The sequence below is a fragment of the Manacus vitellinus genome, unplaced genomic scaffold (assembly GCF_001715985.3).
Source record: "Manacus vitellinus isolate BGI_N305 unplaced genomic scaffold, ASM171598v3 scaffold_6_pilon, whole genome shotgun sequence".
NCBI classification, from domain to species: domain Eukaryota; kingdom Metazoa; phylum Chordata; class Aves; order Passeriformes; family Pipridae; genus Manacus; species Manacus vitellinus.
Genome location: NW_021940750.1, coordinates 33,263,642 through 33,283,012, shown reverse-complemented (window position 1 = coordinate 33,283,012; position 19,371 = coordinate 33,263,642). Strand labels below are relative to the sequence as shown.

Here is a 19,371-nt window from a genome sequence, read left to right as displayed (position 1 = left end):
CAGGGTGCCACTCTGTGCAGATGCACTGGATGGGGTCACCGCAGAGGGGTTGTCTGCCAGGGGGTCAGGTGCTCCCACCTCACGGAGGTGAAGGAAGCACATGCTCTCCAGGGCCGGTTCAGAAACCCTGATGCCCCTGGGCAGTGCTGCTGCTGAGTCAGAGCGTGCAGCTGTGGCCACTCTAAGTCCTGAGTCCAGGGTCCTGCAGTGTGGAGGGATGGCAAGAGCCCTCCATGGCTGAACTACAGCTCCTCCTCACCAGAAACCTTCTCCCCTTAGCCTAACACAGCTGCCCTGCACGGCTCTGAGAAAGGCAAAGGGGGTGCAAACATGCTCACATGGGACTTTTCCAACATCTCTGAATTTTGGCTTGAGTTTTGTTTCTCTCTGTTTCTTTAGAAGACAAATCTACACAGCAGGTGCCTGCTTGGTCTGGGCTAGCTGGGGAGTCAGCGTCATGGCCTTCATGGCATCCTGAGAGGTAGGTGGAGGTCAGAGTACTAGGGCAGTGTCCAGGCAGAGAATGTGGTGGCACCAAGGAGACTCTGGGGGGGAATCCATGGCTGGTGTGAGGAGCAGTCCCAGTCCTTGCAGGCACTGCATCTCGTGGGTGTCCCCTCCTCCTATCTTCACACGGAGAACAGCAATTCCCATAGAGGTGCTGAGCACCAGATTAAGACAAAGCACTTTCCATAGGAAAAGGTGGCAGTGTGTGCTGTGTATTTGTCCAGGGGAACAGCCTCCATCCCTGGCTCATCCAACAGTCCAGCACAAGGGGGTGCCGAGGGGTGCCTTGGCCTAGGACACATTTATGTTGGAGAAGAGCATGGCCCTGGGTGGTGTGGAGGCTTTGTTGTCTGCCAAGTAGCCCAGGATGCTTTTTTGTTCACTTCGGGACAAATTGGCTTTGATGTGCAGGAATGCTTCCAGGTGCCTTTTCCTGTGAAAGAGAAAAAAACAGGCAAGTGTTATCTCCTTCCACACATCTCCACATCAGGATGCAGCCCCCTGCCCTACAGTGGGCACTGAGGTCCCTGGTGGGGGCCAGCTCAGCAGCTGGTGATCCTACACAGGACCCAGCACTGTCCTGGGATGTTTGGGGTAGGGAAGGGAATCTCCATGGCAAAGGAGAAAATCAGGCCAGAATATGTAAATCATTTGGAATATGTAAATAGGCTTTTATTCATATTTTCCTTTGTTGTCCATTTGGCACCGGGATTGCCACAGCCTGGCAGGCAACTCCCACCCATTTCCATAGGCTCAGGTTATTTGATTGTTTCTTGGCTCAATTAAAATTCCATATGAATATTAGCAAATCTGTTTCATCATCTCTTACCGGATATCTGGGTATGTTGTGGCAAGTGTTGCAACTTCAATTTTAATAGCACCTAAATCCTGAAGTCGGATTATTTCAGCAAGTTTGGGGAGCACTGAATTCAGCCACGTGGCTTGAGATCCCTGCCAGAAGAGAAAGTGGTTAGCAGAGCATCTTGGGGGTGCAAATCTCTGCCCAGCCTAAGAGCTGGCTCCTGAGGATGTTTCCAGGCAAGGAGGAAGGACAGGTCAGTGATTTGAGGTGTCTCAATTGTTTTCAGTGGTGTTGCTGTCTAGGCCAGCCACAGAAAAACTGGATTAGCTTTTTGATGGTTTTTAATCCTCTTACACAAGAGGTGTGAGGTTTGCCATAAGACTGAGGTTTTCACATCCACCTGGACAGATTCCCTCTGCTCTTCCCTCCCACCACGTTTTCTTTTCTTTGTGTTTCTCCACTGCCCAGTGTGTGTACGAGGTCTGACAGGCCACGTAACACACTGCCATGTGCTGCTTTCTCCCAGGTTCACACACAACCCTGACTTAAGCATCTCCAGGCATTGCCAAAATCCACTCCCTGCCCTCTCAGGTAAAAGCCCCAACTGGACCTCTTCCCTGGCCATCGGAATTCCCAAGATGCAGCTGCCTGACCTCCCATCCACACTGTGTGAAACTCAAGCTTGTTCCTTCTCCAGTCAAATGCTCGAGGGGTGGTAGAGGACAGAGTTTGGCTTAGCTTTTAGCACTTTTTTCAGGCAAATTTAGAAGCAGGGACGGAGGGAAGTGATCTCAGAGGACAAAGAGAGGTGTTTCAGCCATGGCTCCTGTGGAGCCATGTGCTTGTATACCAGAGACCCTGGGCTGCCTGCTTTAGCCTCTGGCTTAAAAGCAAGCAGAGTGAGGGAAAACAGGGGAGAAGGGAAAAATCTGTAAGGACTTAAAGTGTGCGGTTGCCTGTGTCAAAACACTGTCAAGGCCACAGAAGGAATTTGCCATAGGATAAGCCACCAGAGCAGGAACTTGAGATAAGCACAGAAGGAGACAATTATGACAGGAAGATGCTAATTTGAGGCCTTGAGAGGGGAGATCTGGTTAGCACATCCTGCCTAATGTATCTGGACAAAAACTCCCAACTATGGCAAAGTGTGGGAAAGGAAGCAACTGTTCATACGTATATCATCCCAAGTTTTAGGAACAGCATCTATGATCACCTTGTGGATACCTGGAACTTGGACTGTATAAAGGTGGTACCTCCAGAAGAATGACTCTGGGACCCCCACCACTGAGAAGACCAGGATGAAGAGGGACCGATGGAACACCGCTGGATTCATGGGTGGTGACAGTCTTCTGCTTGATCTGTCTGTCTGTCTCTCTCTCCCTCAACTCTTTTCTATTTTTTTCTATTTCTCTACCTCACATTTTCTGTTTATTATTGTCTTCAGCATATGGTCTTGTTTGCACCTTAATTCAGGCAGAGGCATATCTCAGTAATTGGATCATAACACAGTCAAAACCCAGACTTCATGGAAGTTGCACTGAAACCTGAAAAGATTGTGTAAGTATTCTGATCCTATTAATATAAACCTTCAAACTGCCTACAGGGCAAAGGAGGATGAAATCATGTCTCTCTAACCAAGGAGGGGTAGGGTGGTAGCAGGAGAGCCCTCCTGCCTGTAGACACTTGGAAACCTCTTTCTGCCTAAGGTTCTGCCTTCCAGGAAATTAAACTGAGTTGGAAAGGTTAACAAGAGGCCCCAGAAAATTTATTTCCTTGGTTTTTAGTGTGTCTGTGCCCTGTGCTCTTGTGTCAAGCACTCACATACATTGCTCATGCAGAAGGCTTCCAAGTCAGCAGCATTCTTGGAGATCTGCTGGGCTAGAGTTTGCTGCTGTGCTGGAGTTTTCAGGCTGACTTTCCTCTTCAGCAGCCTCACGATGTACTCTTTAACCAAACGGGTGTGGATCTTCTCAACAATAGCCTGTTGGGAAGGAGAGGAGGGAATCATCCATCTCTCTTTTGCTTCTGGACAAGACAAACCATGAGGCTGGATGGGAGACAAAATTGTCTTGGGTGCTGTAAGACATGCCCCACCAGTCCCTGCTGCTGATTACATGTCAGAACGTTGCTGGTTGCCAGCTTCCCAAGGCTGGTTGCGCCACATCCTAGATGCCGAGAATTTCTTTGTACTCTAGTGAACTATGGGAATTTCCAAATGTTGTTTCCTTCTGGGAAGAGTTTAAAGTGAGGAAAAGATCTCCATGGGCTTGAGAAGTAATAGTATTAGAGAGAAACAGGAATTCATGCTGCTCTTCCTGTTCTTCTCTCTAATACACAAAACATCATCAATTTGTTTCAGCTACTAAAAAGACAAAGGCAGGAAATCAAATATTGTTTTATACAATGATGTTTCATATATACTCCAGCACCAGTGAAGATGTGGTTCTGGCTCAGTTATCTGGGATTTGTCCCAGTTGCATCCATATCCTCCAGTCCTTAGGGCAATCAAAGGAGAAATGAGACTGAACCATGCAACTGCATCTGTGTTTCAAGACTGCTAAACCAAATCCACAAATAAAGCCATATGTTGGGTGGCCTCTAAAGCACTTTCTTTACATCAGGGGTAGTTTCCTGTGCAAACACTGCAGCAGAGCTACAGGAGTCTGCTTCTGTCAGAGAAGACTAAGATTTATATGCCTAATCTAGGTAAGCTGCACACTGCCTGAGCAGCTCTCAGATGCCAGTCCAGCTCACCAGCTCAGTGTTGGTCAAGACAACTTGAGTCACAGAATATCAAAGCTGAAAATGCAGCCTCAGCATCCCAGAATCCCTCCAATATTTCTCTTGGACTTACGTGGTAAAAAGGGTCCCTTAACGTCCGGAAGTCTGAAATATGTTTGCTGGTGGTTTTAATGATCTCATTCATAATTTCGTTGCTGGAGTCCCACTTATTTTCTGTGAACTTCTTATACATCGGCTGAAAAAAAGGGAAGTCAGCTAAGTTGCCTCAAAACAAATCCTATGAACATTTATATTTAGCATTGCTATAGGTACAGTATCCTATATAGTGAGAGGGCAGCGTGCAGTCCTGGGCAAGGGTGTGTGACAATGGCTTACAGGGGTGGGGGAAGAGGGGACTGTGTCCCCTTCTTGGTTCCTCATGATGGAGAAGACCAAGAGCTCAAAAGGTTCATATTTTTTTATTTCCACATTTTTAATGTTTTGTTCACACCATCTTGTCTGATTAGAGAATTATGGAACCATCAGGGGGAAAAAAGTGAATCATTATGAGAGGTTTTCAATTTTTCTCAGCCACAGTAAATAAACATGAAAATTAAAAAAAAAAAAGGCAACTCTGCTCTGTCATGCATTCAAAAAGGCTCTACAGAGAAAGCAGGAGAGATTGTGGCTGAACATTCCCAACTCCTAAGCCTCCTTCCCCTCCACCAAAATTGTGTAACTTAAAAAGCTTGTGTTACATACACTAAAAAAAAAAAAAAAAAAAAAAAAAAAAAAAAAAAAAAAAAAAAACCTAATTTGCCCTTTAGGTCACCTTTATGAAGAAGTCAAAAGCTGTGTAATTGCAGTTTATGCCATTTGTAATGGCTTCATACATTTTGGAGAGTAAACAGCTGCAGGCTGAGACTCTCCCTCCTGCAGCCCGTTGTCTCAAATGCAATCAGCACGAGTTATGTCACCTGCACAGTCATGCCTGTGTCACTGCACCCATTTTGCCTTCAGGCTTGAGGACCAGCTCAAGCAGAGGTTAGTGGGAGTTTTCTGGCAGTAGTGTGGGTTAGGACTGACGTGGTGCCCTGGCCCAGAGGCCTCCTGAACTTTGCTGATTTGAATCAGAGATTTGAGCTACAGATAGCAGAGCAGGAGAACGTGCCCTGCCCTGGCACCAGCTGAGCCATGGGGCAGGAGGGTGTGGGGCATGGGAACAGTACCTTCAGCTGGGCAAACAGGTGTTGAAGCAGCACGTCAAAGCCGCTGTTTTCAATATCGCCAAGAGTGCTGAGGATATCGGCTTTACCGTCGTCCTTTTCTGCCATGTTTTTCTCTGTGTATTCTCTGCAAGGAAACATCAGCAAGGTCAGAATAGTCTATCCTCAGATGATAGAGAGAGAAATTCAGAGGTCTCCAAATTTTCCTCTGCAGGCAGATGGATCTATCTCTGCTCGCTCTGAAGTACCTCCCCTCTATCACACTATTATAGGTTGCCTGCAGAGGAAAGAGAAAACTTTTTCTCTTGGACCTTACCTAAAATTCCAACAGTTGTTAATATTTGCAATCAGTATAGGCTTGTAGTGTGTGTGCTTCTTACTTTTCTCCTTAAAGTCTTCGAAAGCATCCCTGTAGCTGGAGGGGAGATGGGAAGAGGAGAGGTGGGTGAGTGCACGCCCGGGTGGCTCTGCCAGCCCCGCTGCCCGCGGCTGCCTTACCGCACCTCCTCAGGAAGGCAGGCAGCTCCTTCAACAGGCGCCGCGACAGCTCCTCCCCCACAGCACTGCTGATGTCCTGGGCTCGCTTCTGGCCACTGTAGATGCTCTAAAAAACGAACAAAAAAGCAAGATCAATATTAAATGCTGCCTGCTCTGAAAAAGCCAGGTTGGCTGGTCAAAGAGGCTGCAGATCCTTAACTGAGGTAACTGTACCCAGCTCTCCTGCATCCCCCCCTGCGACTGAGCCAGGCACCATACAGAGCAGCTATACTTATTTAGTGGGTTCAAGCCAGTTTTGAACTTCATTTTCAAATGGGAAGAGGCAAAGAAGGATGAAAGAAAGCCTGTAAAATAGCTGAGGAAGTAGAGAAAGTGACACTTGGTTTTGTTTTCTTTTTTTTCTTTTTTGAATGTCATATGATGGCATTAAAATACAATTTAATCACAACAATCTCATCATATGAAAGGTTTATTTTTTTGAAAAATACGCTTGACTAATTCTCTGCAGGCAGAGGAGGGAAAGCTTTGAGCTTGGAAAAAGGGCAGCTCTGCCTGTGACAGTCTCCCTGAGAGCAAGCAACAGATTCCTTGCTTGGCAAGGAACCTCTTGTCTCTCTGCTACTGGGGATGCAGGAGACACTGCACGGGGGGAATGAGGGCAGCATTCCTTCCCATTTTGCCCATAGAAGAGTTTGCCTCCAGCATGTGGTGTACCAGGGCCATGACAGACCATGGGGGTTTGGCTCCCCTGTAGCACCTACCTCTGCTACTGCCCCACAGAAGTGACTTAGCCTTTTGCTTTCCCATAGTGACCATGGTTGGTCTCAAATCCCAAGTAAATGAAGGATGAGATTGTCTATTTTTAGTATAGCTCTGTATTACCTGGATAACAAATATTCCTAGGAGTTCACTCTGAAAATGCCCATTTAGCTTCTCTGGTTCTTTGTCTTCTTTCCATCTTTGGATTTCTTTATCTAAACACTTGCTCAGAGAATTTTTGACAGTAACCTTTAAGGAAGGAAGAACAACAGCATTTACCACAACATGAATGCAGCAGCTCCTGCCTTCTGCAGGTTGTACTTGCCCATCCACCTCTTGCCTGGCTCAGCAGACTTTTCCTCGGCTCTGGCTGGGAAGGCTCCTTGTTACAAGATGCTTAACCCACCACAACAACAAGGACAATCCCCTCACAGTATCCATCAATGCAACAGTGAGCGGAGTATTTCAAGGTAGGAATGAAGATGAAACTCTGTATCCCTGCCCATCACCCCACCACATCCGTGGGGATTAGGAGGGCAGGGAGGGGATCGGTGAGTAGAAAGGTTGCAGGCAGCTGCATGTGCCAGAGCCCAAGTTCCCCCAACCACACATTGCCCTGTGGTCACACACAGTGCTACTTGGTTTTGCAATCCTTTTGCATGATCACTTCTGATGCCTTACGAGCGCTGGAGAATGAAGCAAAATGCTCTCGGGTTTTCTCTGCTCTGACCCCTCTGAGTGCACACTGAGGTGAGGCTTTGGAAATGGTCTGTACAGTGTCTGGTACATATTGCTGATCTCCCGGTGCCTCGCTCATGGGCTTTGCAGACCTCACACCACCTCTCCCATATGCAAACCATCAGAGCTACATCTAAACCTGGAACTTGTCTTCTCATTTTCCAGGAACTCCAGCCCCAAATGCCAAAAACACTGAGCTCTGGGAGTACTGTAGAAGTTGCTTCTTGTTTCTATTAAGTGATACAAAAACCAGAGCCCCTTTTATCATCTGCAGACCAAGAAATTCTCTATTAAACTAACAGATTTTTTTAAGACCAGATCTCCATGCTTTGCACTCACCCATGGTCTGGGACATCTGCAGAGACCAGGAGTAATTTGGGATCCTTTTGATATTACTATGAGAGGGATTACAAATCCCTCTGGAGATTTAACAGGCAACTGGAAAATTGCCCATGAAGATTAGTTGTTGGATTTCCCCCCTCCCCTTCCTACCACACAGTTTTCAAGAACAGAACAGTTCTTTTCGGATGGCTCCCAAGACTAAGCAGAAGTTTGCTCTGCAAGTCCCATCTAGCAGAAAGCTGACCTGTGCCCCAAAACCAAACAAAAGCTTTTACTTCTCCCTGGAAGGGTGTGTGGGGTGTATGGCTCACAGGTGAGAACTGTGTGTTCAGGACAAGTCACAGCTTCTCCAGGAAGTCATAGGGGAGCAGTAAAGGGAAGAGGAGTGACTGAACAGATTCTCACCTCTTCACTGTCAAGGTATTTCTTTTCAAGCTCTTTGCTCAGACTTGATGGCAAAAGGCTTCCAAGCTTAACTTTATCCAACTCCTTGGCTAAAGCATGATCTTTTCTCATATCTCTGGAATGAAAAGAGCCAAACAATCACATTTCCAAGGGCAGTGTAATTGAAGACAGCTGTTGATGCAAATCACTAACACTTTACGGGGATCTCAGTGAAAAAACAGATGGAAATATACATTGTCCTTAGTCTGGGCAAGACTTGGAGGAGATGAATATGTGCCAGGGGTGGGATCTGTGAGGATGGGACCACAGGTAACTCTGGGAAGGGAGTCATGGTCTTCTGAATTCCTGAGCACCAGCCACTGTGCTCTGATGGGCATGGGGGATCTGAAGCAAGCAGGAGGGTCTAGCCCTTGGGCATGACTTCTCTCCACCAACACAGAGACGTGAGGAGATGAAAAGCTGGTGTTTTGTGGCTGGTTGGGTGGTACAGTGGGTGGATTCATACCCTGCTGTCATGTTCCCACCGTGTGCTGGCTGAGCCGGATGCTCCTGAGCAGCTGTGAGGAAGCAGACCTGTGAACCTTGGGGAGCTCAATACAACACTTGTGGGAGCTGATGTGGAAGCAGCCTGTCCTTCTGGAGCTGAGGAGAATAACCCTGAACATCTCCCAAGCCCCGTGTTTGCACATCACCCAGCTCCACAGGGGTGCACTGCCCTGCTTCCCGCACATGGGCTGTTTCTGGTACGACACTGGAAGCTGGGGCCAGGCTGTTGTGCAGCCCTCCTCCTTCTCCTCATTGCTCCCTTTGCTGCTGGCCATGGAGAGAGGTGATCCCTCAGCGAACACCTGGATGTGACCTCTGGGAACACCCCACAAAGCAGCTGCTACCCTGGCCAGTGCTGTCCCCAGTGCCAGGCTGAGCCCTCCTCCTCACGGCTACTGATTTCCAAACACATACTGGTTCAGGTCTGAATATCCTGACCTAGAGCATAACTCTGGAAAACTCCCAGGACCAACACTGACTCATTATATTCTATCAGTGAAAAAAATAGAGGTGAAGGTTGAATGACTTTAGAATAGAAAAAACATTACTGGTTTCCACCTAAGAAATGAGAGCCCTCAATTCTCAATCCAGTACTGTAAGCCACAACAAGGAATACTTTCAATTCTATAACATACAGGGTTTGTGAGGATGAAGGGTGACCCTTGGCTGATGATGTCCTCTCTCAAGGGTGCATGCATGGGTCTCCTAATTGGGAGGAGAGCATAGACTGTGGGTAACACCTAAGCAACATCCTCCATGCCCAGGATAATTGCATCTCAGGTTGTTCTATTTATTGTCTCTCCTGTGGTCCAGAGAGCTGAAGTTTCCAGATTTTCTAAGGATGAGTTCAAATGTGCAACTGGAATAGATATCAAGGCAATCAATCTGACCAATTTACCCCACAAGTGAAGCTCTAAACATCTGTGTTTGTTGTCCAGAAGCCTGAATGGTGGGATCAGCCCTTCAGTTACAGACTAGCAGCCTTAAGTGTGTCCCTTCCAGCTGTCCTGGCCAGCTAGTGTAAATCAGCATGTCACCAGTGATACCAGAACCTAGGCAGGTACTGGACTGCCTCGCAGTGATACTAATCCATAAATCAAGCAAATGCCTGTTTTGCAGCCAGTAAACCTGTGTTGGGATAAAAACTTGTAAAAGTCTCACTTACCTTGGATAAATGTTGTGCACCCATGAGAGAAGAAGGTAAATATCCTTGTCTTCCAGATGAGACTCAGCATTTTTCTTTGCCTGGGAGGCAAAATAATCATGGTAGAATTCTGCATATATGCTGAACACATTAAACTCAGGAGGATAAAGCTCTTTAATGTACTTTACAACCACTGTCAAATCTTCTTTCATTGTCTTTCCCATGTGCAGGAGGTTTTGGCCGACTGCAGAGAGGTTCTCATTTATGGGAGTACGGCTTGTGTCCTTCATTCGAGCCTCTACCGACTCCTTTACTGTAGCCATCCAAAGCTCTTTCCATTTTCTAGGTCTAAATTGCATATTTTGGTCAGGTGGATTCTCTGACATGTAGTTCTGATCTTCTCTCTCCTGCTCTTTCAGAGCATCCACTGCCTGCTGCAGCAGGTCTGGGTTTGTTTTTGCTAGCAGCACGGAGTCTTTCAAGACACTGAAGACTTTGTGCTTCAGAACTTCATAGACAGACTCGATGTCTTCCTGGCTGGCGTTCAGTCCCTCCTCACCTTTGCTAGACAGGCTCTTCTCCAGGGCAATCAGATGTTGAGTGGCATCACAAAGCTTTTGCTCTCCAAGGAGAACCATGACTTGTTTGACTGGTGAAAAAAGAACAACCTTTCTTTACCAAAGATTGAAGACTTAAATTTATGTTTTATAAAAAATGACAGTTCTGGAATATTTTTTTTAAATGCTTATATTTCTAAAATGCTAGATCTTGGGCTCCTTCACCATATAGAAAATCTGTTTATTTAAAGATCAGATTATTCCTAGCTTGCTTTTAACTGGGGCAATGGCAATTTGAATACCCATCACCAGTGTATTGCATATGGTGAACTATTCATGAGCTACATATAATTTTTTACAGAATTTAGCCTTGTGAAGATATTTATTGATTGACTGATTATCCCTTTCCCATTAATATGATCTCGAGTCAGAAGCATGGCTCTAGAAAAAATGCAGATGGAAAGATGTAGCTAAATAAGATGTGCCAGAGGAAATACCACATGGGTTTCCAGAAATAGATTAGCACAACCTGACCTGTGAAATTGTTTTGAAGGACACATTTAGCAGGCAAGATAAATACAATTGAACTATCTTATCTGAATAGCAGCCAATTGCTTGAGACAGTGCAGTCTGGGAAATTATTAGTTAAACTGAAGAAATTATACCCCAAAATAAGTTTTGTTAGGTGTGTAATGTTTGCATGGAGGACCCTGGCTGGAGAAAGCTTACATTATCCATGAAACTCATATTACTTCATATTCTCAGTAGAGGTTGTGGCATTAAAGCTGGGAGTGCCTTACTGGCATCTGCTGATTACACAAAGTTCAGAGACATTATTGAAACTGAGGGCTTGGTACATTTTACAGGAAGAATGGGATAACTTGAATAGTAAATGGGCTGAAATTTAATAGCACAAAATACAAGATACAAATTCAATAGAACAAAAGTTACTTAGCAACAAATAGGATTTTCTGCTTCAAGCTGGATGTGAATCAGCTTGAGATGGAGGAGGAAGAGAGATGCCTGGAGAATTTGTAAATCGTTACTGGGAAGTGATGGTGAAAATGTCAGTTATGACCCCAGGATGAATCCAGTGAGGAATGCCCAGGTGAGACAGAAAAATGGTAACATATTGTACCAGGCATTGGTGGTATCTTATCTGAAATATTTTCTGCAGTTCTGGTTGCAGACATCCGGAATGGGGCAATGAACTGATAAGAAAAAAGGTACAAAAGGCCTGTTTTCAGCAGCAAATTCAAGGCCAAGAAGGAAAACCACCAGTTAGGGAAAACATTTGACACATGGAGAAGGAGACACCAGTCAGACAGGTAGAGGCTTGTCTGGAAATAAGATAATTTGTACTAAAACAATAAGACTTCGTAAGAGCCCCACAGCAAAGGAGGCAGTGCTATAAAATGAACGGATTTTAAGGTACAGCTTGCAAAGTTTATGAGTGAGGTAACAAGGGACACTTTCCTCTCTGGTGCTGGGTTTCTCTAAACAAGTATTTCTCTACCTCCCCAAGCATCCTGCAGGACCACTGCCTGCGACTGGAGAAGCTGTATGTTCATATGTCAATCCCAGGAAAGACCTACATGTGGTGCTTACTCCTGTTCCTGGAAGAAGAGGAGATTGAGAGAGCAGAGGGGTTGGAAACATATGATCTTTAAGGTCCCTTCCAACTCAAACCATTCTGTGGTTCTGTGATTTCACAAGGTGGTGGTTTCATGGAGTAACAGAGCTGAGAGGTATGCCTTGGTTTCTCACCCACCCTCAGAACTCTGTGCCCCCATGAGAGGTAGAAATAACTTTTGGACAGAAAACCTGCAAACTGACAGTTCCCAATGGACTGTGCCCTTGGTACTAAAGGTCTGTGACTTGAGATCATGTCTCCCTCAGCCCATGTTTCCCCAGGCTTCTTGGAAAAGTCACTTCAATCTATTGGTGCCCTCGCTTCTCTAGGGGGCAATTTTCCACCTTGTGCAGCCCCTCTAGAAGTAACTATGGCCCTTGAAGTGGTACAAGGAGGATGGAAGAGCACTTACCACTGGGTGGCTTGGTCTTTTTAATTTTCTTAAAGGCACTTCTAAGGATTCCCGTTATCCCTCTGCCCTTTTCAGGGCTGTCTCCAGCAGAGATGCAGCTCTCATTGCTCGTGATGGAAGAGGCACGTGAAGCTCTGCAGGCTCCCGCTGGCCTTTCACTCATCTTCTCCTGGTTCTTGGACCAGATCTCATCTACAGAAGATTCAGAACAGGCAGGCACTTGCTCAGCTACTGATGCCAAAGGGTTTTCAAACTGCCTGTTTGGACCAATGCAACCCTCTGATCCACTGCGTATTCCAATAGGACCATTTTGGAGAAAGGGTAACATTTTCATCATTTTCCTTCTAGCCTGTAAATTTCAGAAAAAGAATTGATCAGATTATAACAGTTAGCCAGAAAAATACCATGGAAAAACATGGTAAGGCATACATGTAGGCAATGTGGAGAATGCTGCACATCTGGAATGAGCACAGCTCTGCAGGAATGCTCCTGAGCAATGTCACTCCAGGTAACTGAGAGAAAGGAAGCAGCTCTCTGGTCTAACAAAGAACCTAGAGAAAATCAAAGAGTCATTTTAAGGGTGATTCAGATGGTCTGAGACCTTGAGCTTATATGGATACAGGAGAGCAGAACTTTCCACAGCTATGGACGTGAGCATGGATATTGCATATGAATGTGGATGGGTGGGACAAGTGTCCTGTGCCTCTTCAGAGCAACCACAAAACTCTCATACTGTTATATGGCATTGGGATCAATTCCCACCTTCCTCAGGGCCTTTTTTTGCTGATCTCTGCTAAGTGAAAACAGGAACAAGGCATGAGGATCAGGGTGGTCTAGCCTTGTTTAAACAGACATTATCCTGCTTTGTCCTACTCTACCACCAACACTCCTGTACTACAAATAAGTGATAACAGGAATTTGTTATTGTTACAACATATTTTCAGAATTCATAATTAGAGTTATGTTCCTGTATAATTTAATGTATTGCTAAATACTTATTTGCACAACTATGACAATTTGTGTAATGATTATAATTATGTAATTATTGCAAATAAATAAAGTGACTCATAGTTTCCAATCCTTATTCTAATAACACTTTATTTAAAGTGACTTTCTAGGAGACTAGAACACTTCTGTATGAAGAACTCTCAGGCAAGAAAGTTTTGGCTTATGTGTACTGAGGAAGGGCAGAAGAATTAGGCTTTAAATAAAATAAGAATTCGGCTTCAGTTATAAGGCCACAAAGTGGTGATCTTCAAATACCCTTGTTAAGTTCATACTGTTGATATGTATCACGCTGATCCAAACCATGATACTTATTTCTGGGCAAACTGTTTGGAAGATTGTGGCTTTTCATTTTAATTTTCTTTCCTCCTGTTGGCTCCCAGCACCTTGTAGAGCTTTGAAACAGCAAGTTAGTGGTAGCAGCCGGGTGGTACAGAGAGCAGTTAGAGCCCGGCATCACTGAGAGCTTTTCTTTGCCCTGCTTTGGATGCCAGGTCATGTTCAGGATTAGTAATGCTATTGCCTTTAAAATGCAACGAAGATGAAAACTCATTTGGGAAGAAGATAAAGGATTCTTTTCCCAGCCTGCATTTCCCAATATATAATTGTGTTTAGATTATTTTTGCCAAATCCCTTCCTTCCTGTTTTTCAAGCACAGACTCAGCTGAGTTCTTTCTCTGTCTCCAATTATTTCATACAAAGCATTTATTATTCTTTTTTATTTGTTTGTTTTATAACCAAAGAAAGTACCTCTCCCTTTCCAAAAGCCTAAGGTCTTTTGTTTTGATGAATGATGATCAGAAAGGAGGATTTCAAAACAGTTTTGGTTCTTCTTGAATGCCAAGGTGAATGCAATGTAACTTTGAAAACCATTTAAGTGACACTACACATAAGAGAGTCCATAACAGAACGATTAAGCTGGATAAAAGTTTTTAAAATCTGTCAGAACTTTGTCCTGGTAATAATCTGAAAGAGACAACCTTAAGCATCTAAGTAAGGCTGTCAATGCAATAGCTACCATGCTCACTCACATTTGGCCAGCTTGAATGCTTGCCCAGTGATTATCAGTGTCACTGCTAGTTGGTCTATGTTTGTATCTGCAGTAGGAAATACCAGCAGTAAATCCCAGCTCCCACTTTTACCTTGAAATGCAGCCTCAGCCTTAATGGCAAGAGGTATTAAAAACTCCTCTCTCCATCTCTTCTCTTTATTGTTAGATAGCCATGCACTTACTGTAAGAAACTTCCTATAAGAAACTTCCTATAAGAAACTTCCTATAAGAAACTTCCTATAAGAAACTTCCTATAAGAAACTTCCTTATGGAAGAAAACCTCACACTTTCTGGAAGAAATACTCAGATAAAAGGAAGTGGTGCTTGTTGCATCTGGGGGCCACAGGCAGGAAATGCTGTGCTAGCACTGCATCTTCTGCCTCCATCAGCATCTGCTCCTGGTCTCTGTGGCAGACAGGACTCACCAGGAACTTGGCTCTGGCTTAGATGGCCATGGGCTGCTCCTCTATGCCTGTATTCTGCTCTCAAACCAGAGACTGTTAAAACTCCAGCAGGCTCCTAACTCTTTTAGCAGCTAACACCAGGGAAATGCTGAATCACTTCCCAGGCACGGAGCTCCAATTCAAGTCTTGGGAAATTTAATGATTTAAGGTCAAGAGTTGACATTGTTCCCCACTCACTAGTATTATTAATTTACTGTTATCAACATCATTCTCATTATTGTTATGTGGCAGTATGGTTTGTGCCAGGGGAGTCTTTAGCTCCAATTATTTTTGACATAGTATATTCAGCTTACAGTTTCCAAACAGAAGAGTAGCACAGCTCACACAGCATCCTTTGCCACCCTGTACAGAGGTCCTGCAGCATTAGGACAGTGGTACTGTGACTGCTGGTGTAGCTGCAGTGGGACAGAGCAAGCTCTCCCCATGATGCTGATCACAGCATGTACCTCTGAGCTGGGGCTGTTCTGGGGTGGGCAGAACGGAAAATGGAAACTCTTGGAGCACAGCCATGTCACAGAAGGGCCCAGGCCAGACTCTTGGCACAGTGGCTTCCCATTTTCTCCTTTTCCTCCTCAAATGAGGCAGCTTTCATGCAGCACACTCAGGAACGAGCTCATTCGTGAGGGGCGGCTCATGGCGTGCTAGAGAGACTCGGGGAAGAGACTGACTAATTACCCCTACTCTGAAATTTTTTGCTGATCTTTTTTTTTTGACTTCTTTTTCCTGAGCTGCTGCCAGTACTAACAAACATTTGTTTGGATTTTTGGTCCTCTCAAGCGGTCTGACAACCTAGGTCACAAGGGTTTATCTCTCATTTTAGTGGAAATTCCCCACTCTCCGAGAGCCTCTCAGAAATCCAGACTTATTTAGCAAAGTTTATTCTCTGCATTTGCATCAGTCATTCCTCCCCCACCTGTTCCCTCTGGAAGTGGGGTCATCCCTGCCCACACAAGAAACTTGCACTGGGTCAAACAATCTTTTGAAGCAGTAGAGCAGTGCAGACACTGAGTTTAATGAACCTCAGACTATGTGGTGACTCCTAAATAAGCAGATAATTAATCAAAGCAAAGAGTATATGTAGACGCCAGCCCCAACCTTTGCAACTTGGGAAGCCCTTCTAGGAGGTGGGGTTTTTTCCTACAATTTTGGGTAGCTGGATTAAGTATTGAGTAGATACACCACTGGCTTCCACTTGGCTCTGCCTGGGAAATCGCAGTCTATAGACAAGCTGGGCCACCCAGAGCCCCACCTTGACACTTCACTGTGCTGCTCACATCCATGCTCCTGCCTGCAGATCCCTGTGAGACACCCACCACCCAATGTAGTCCAGCAGCATCCTGATGGTGGCCAAGCTCTGCTCTTAGTGGAGTCAAAAGCTGAGGGGGAACAAAACTTATGTCTCCGATAGAGAAGCCAAGGCAGTAGCAGAGCCTTCCCAGGGGACTCGGTCCATGTGCCTCAGCAGCTCTGGGCACCCCCATAGGGCTGGGGGTGATGAGGGACCCAATGGACTCAGGAGAACAGCAGTGGTAGAACTGCCAGAGGATCCCATGGCATCTCATCTGGCCTGAGATGCTTTAAATCAGCATTAAACCATGCTATCACCTGTCTGGGGAATAGTGTAGATATAGCTGTGCAGTGCCTCAGCAATTTTTAAATGAGAATTTTGTTTCCCTAAATTACTAAAGCACAACTGAAAATAGTCCTGTAAAACAGCATCTCCTGCTATTACAGAGAATTTTTCAAACAGAGAAAGAGAAAATTATATGTATATGTTGTTATTGGAAAGAAGCAGAGAGAATGCACTGTAATATGTTACTTTTTCCTCTTGCTTCAAATCTGAGCAGCATCATTTTCAACTGTTGCTTCTGAAAGAGAAACCAGCTGCTGCTGTCTAGAATTTTGTTTTCATATTACTGTTCCAAAAGCCAAATCCTGCTTTCAGGCCTGGAATTTGCAAAGTTCACTGCTCGAGCTAACAGCAACTGAGAAGAAACACGCATATTCCCTGAGAACCTCTCTTGGCACTTCCAAAATCTTTGGTTTTCAGGCATCTTTTTATAGAGAACGTGACTGAAGCAAACCCAAACCCGAGTTTTCCAAAGATCTCTGCTCCCATTTGATTGGTTCAATTGGATCTGGCAAGCCTCAAAGTCCTTTGATGGGGAAGGAATGTTTTGGAGAATGAGGATTTCTTCAGGTTTTCTGCTCTGAACTTGGGTGTGATGGTGAGAGACCATGGCTTCTAGATCAGCCATATGCTCCAACCACAGAAAGTCTCTTCCTTACTTTGCAGCAGCCTCAAAAAGAAATCCTACTTTAAGCACAGTGAGGATTCTAACCCTGGGGTTGAACCTTTCGATTTGTGCCCGAGGAGCTGACACAGTGGATATGGGGCTCCTGCCTAAGGATAGAAGGGAATTTTGACAGGATTTTCAGTGCTCAAGGGGTCCTAGGGGCAGTAGTACTTCCCTGACTAGGAAGAACTACAGTCACAAAATGGAAAGCATGGCAATGCAGAAATGTGCCAGCTTAGCACACTGACCCTGGTAAGGTGCAGACCACATGGGCTGCCCTGGACCATCCAGGATCCAGGCACTGAAATGGTGTTTTTCCAGTGCAGCCAGGCTGAGTGACTCATAATCCAGTTACTTTTCTGTGGTTTGGGGGAAAATCAGACAAACAGGAGAGGCTGGGAAATGCCACACTGGATTCGGATCCCAGTGCCTGGTCTGGGTTTAGGATGCCCTGGTGTCCAAGACCTACATCTGGATTTTGGGGAAAGAGTTGGAGGGGGGGGGGTTACAGTAGACACTGCTTGCAGCCTGTACCCTGAAATTTTGGGAAGAAGCAACAGAAATCAGACCCAGCTGTCAAAATGGAATTGCCAGACACATATCCTTGTGGTGTCTAGCTCTGGGGTGTGCCTGGAGCTGCTATATTTCTCGCAGCAGTCTGACTTATTCTCCATTCTGATAATTACCCGGTGAGACTCAAACCTGTTGCTGTGTCCAGGAACCCAACCTTTAGCACCTGCTACTTGTGTCCCCCTCTCAGGAACAGCAGAGAGCCCCCGAGCTCCCCAGACTCGCAGCAGGCGAGCCGGGAGTCGGGCGGCAGCTCGGGAGAAGCGGGAGAGACGGGGAAAGGGAAAGACCCGAGCTCCGGGTAGTTGGCACGAAGGACTTACTCTGCGGCGGCTCTCGGGCGGCGGCGGGGCTGGATGCGGGGCTGGATGCGGGGCTGGATGCGGGGCTGTCACCGGTACTGTCAGCGGAGCTGCCGGAGGAGCCGGGGCAGCCCGGCTATAAGGGCTCGGGGCGGGACCGAGCGGGAAATCCCGGCTACGCCCCCCCCGGCCCGTGGGTCGAGCCAAAGAGAACCGAGAAATCCCCTCCGGCGGGGAAGGTGACACGGACGGGGGGTGGCTGGCCCCGGGGTCGGTCCCTGCAGAGGAACTGAACCCCAGCGCCCTGTCCTGACAGACCGGTGGATGGGGCACGGGCACCCTGGGCTCACTGCCCCGAGGGCTTTGTCTGTGCGATGTGTCCCAATGTAGGCTTGGAAACTCTCCATTCGGGATGGAGCAGGTGCCGCCGAAAATGCCATATTCTGTACCTGGGATGGTCAACTCCGGATGTACAGACTGGGGAACGAGGAAAGGGACCTGGGAGTCCTGGTCGATGGCAAGTCAAATATGAGTCAGCAGTGCTCTGGCAGCCAGTTACTTGGCCAGGAGGGCCAACCATGTCCTGGGGGCATCAAGCAAAGCATCGCCAGCTGGGTGAGGGAGGGGATTGTCCCACTCTGCTCTGCACTGATGTGACCCCACCTTGAATATTGTGTGCAGTTCTGGGTGACACAATATAAGAAAGACCTTAAGCTGTTAGAGAGCATCCGAAGGAGGGCAACAAAGATGGTGAAGGACATTGAGGGGAAGTTGTATGAAGAGCAGCCGAGGTCACTTGGCTTGTTCAGCCTGGAGGAGACTGAGGGGAGACCTCATCATGATCTGCAGTCTCCTCACAAGGAGAAGTGGAGGGGTAGGCACAGATCTCTTCTCTCTGGTGACCAGTGATAGAACCTGAGGGAGTGATATGAAGGTGTGTCAGGGGAGGTTTAGATTGGATATAAGGAAAAGGTTCTTCGCTCAGGTTGGGCACAGGAACAGGCTTCCTTGGGAAGTGGTCATGGCATCAAGCCTGCCAAAGTTCAAGAAGCATTTGGACAATGCTCTCAGACATGTGGTGTGACTTTTGAGGTTGTCCAGTGCAGAACCAGGTATTGGACTTGATGATCCCTGTAGATCCCTTCCAACTCAGGATATTCTTTGATTCTATGAAAGCTTTGCTCCCTGAGCAGGGCATTGCCACCAGGAGGCTGGTAGGGGTGAGGTGTGTGCCTGAAAGCACAGCTGCCTGTATCTGCGTCCTGCATCATGCCCACAGTGAAGCACCTTCCCCAGAGCAGGGCTCACAGCACTCCCAGAAGACAGTATTATCATTCAGAACCTTCAGTGCTGTGTACTGAAGGTACTGGGAGCCAATGGCTTCCTTCCTCA

General features: G+C 46.4%; 1 protein-coding gene across 2 annotated transcripts; it reads right to left on the bottom strand.

Annotated features, from left to right (window-relative positions):
• Window positions 1-274: 274 nt before the first annotated feature.
• Window positions 275-18,047, bottom strand: TNFAIP2 (TNF alpha induced protein 2). Of its 2 annotated transcripts, XM_008919490.4 has the most exons (12): window positions 18,001-18,047; window positions 12,291-12,639; window positions 9,710-10,337; window positions 7,999-8,113; window positions 6,637-6,762; window positions 5,760-5,860; window positions 5,573-5,671; window positions 5,260-5,383; window positions 4,164-4,286; window positions 3,135-3,290; window positions 1,337-1,458; window positions 275-940 (listed from the first exon to the last, which is right to left on the bottom strand). In XM_008919490.4, the coding sequence occupies exons 2-12, from the start codon at window positions 12,625-12,627 to the stop codon at window positions 799-801; spliced, it is 2,073 nt and encodes a 690-aa protein (XP_008917738.3). In that variant the 5' UTR covers window positions 12,628-12,639; window positions 18,001-18,047; the 3' UTR covers window positions 275-798. The 2 variants fall into 2 exon arrangements, with proteins under 2 accessions (XP_008917738.3, XP_029820204.1); XM_029964344.1 differs by lacking the exons at window positions 12,291-12,639; window positions 18,001-18,047 and adding an exon at window positions 11,841-11,894.
• Between the last annotated feature and the right edge of the window lie 1,324 nt (window positions 18,048-19,371).

What these genes read in the sequence shown, in the direction of transcription:
- TNFAIP2 (XM_008919490.4), bottom strand. Translation starts at nt 12,627, where the DNA reads ATGATGAAAATGTTACCCTTTCTCCAAAATGGTCCTATTGGAATACGC. An exon ending in GTGCACAACATTTATCCAAG is followed by an intron (nt 8,114 to 9,709) that starts GTAAGTGAGACT and finishes TTTTCATTCCAG; the next exon opens with AGATATGAGAAAAGATCATG. An exon ending in AACAACTGTTGGAATTTTAG is followed by an intron (nt 5,384 to 5,572) that starts GTAAGGTCCAAG and finishes GTTTCCTTGCAG; the next exon opens with AGAATACACAGAGAAAAACA.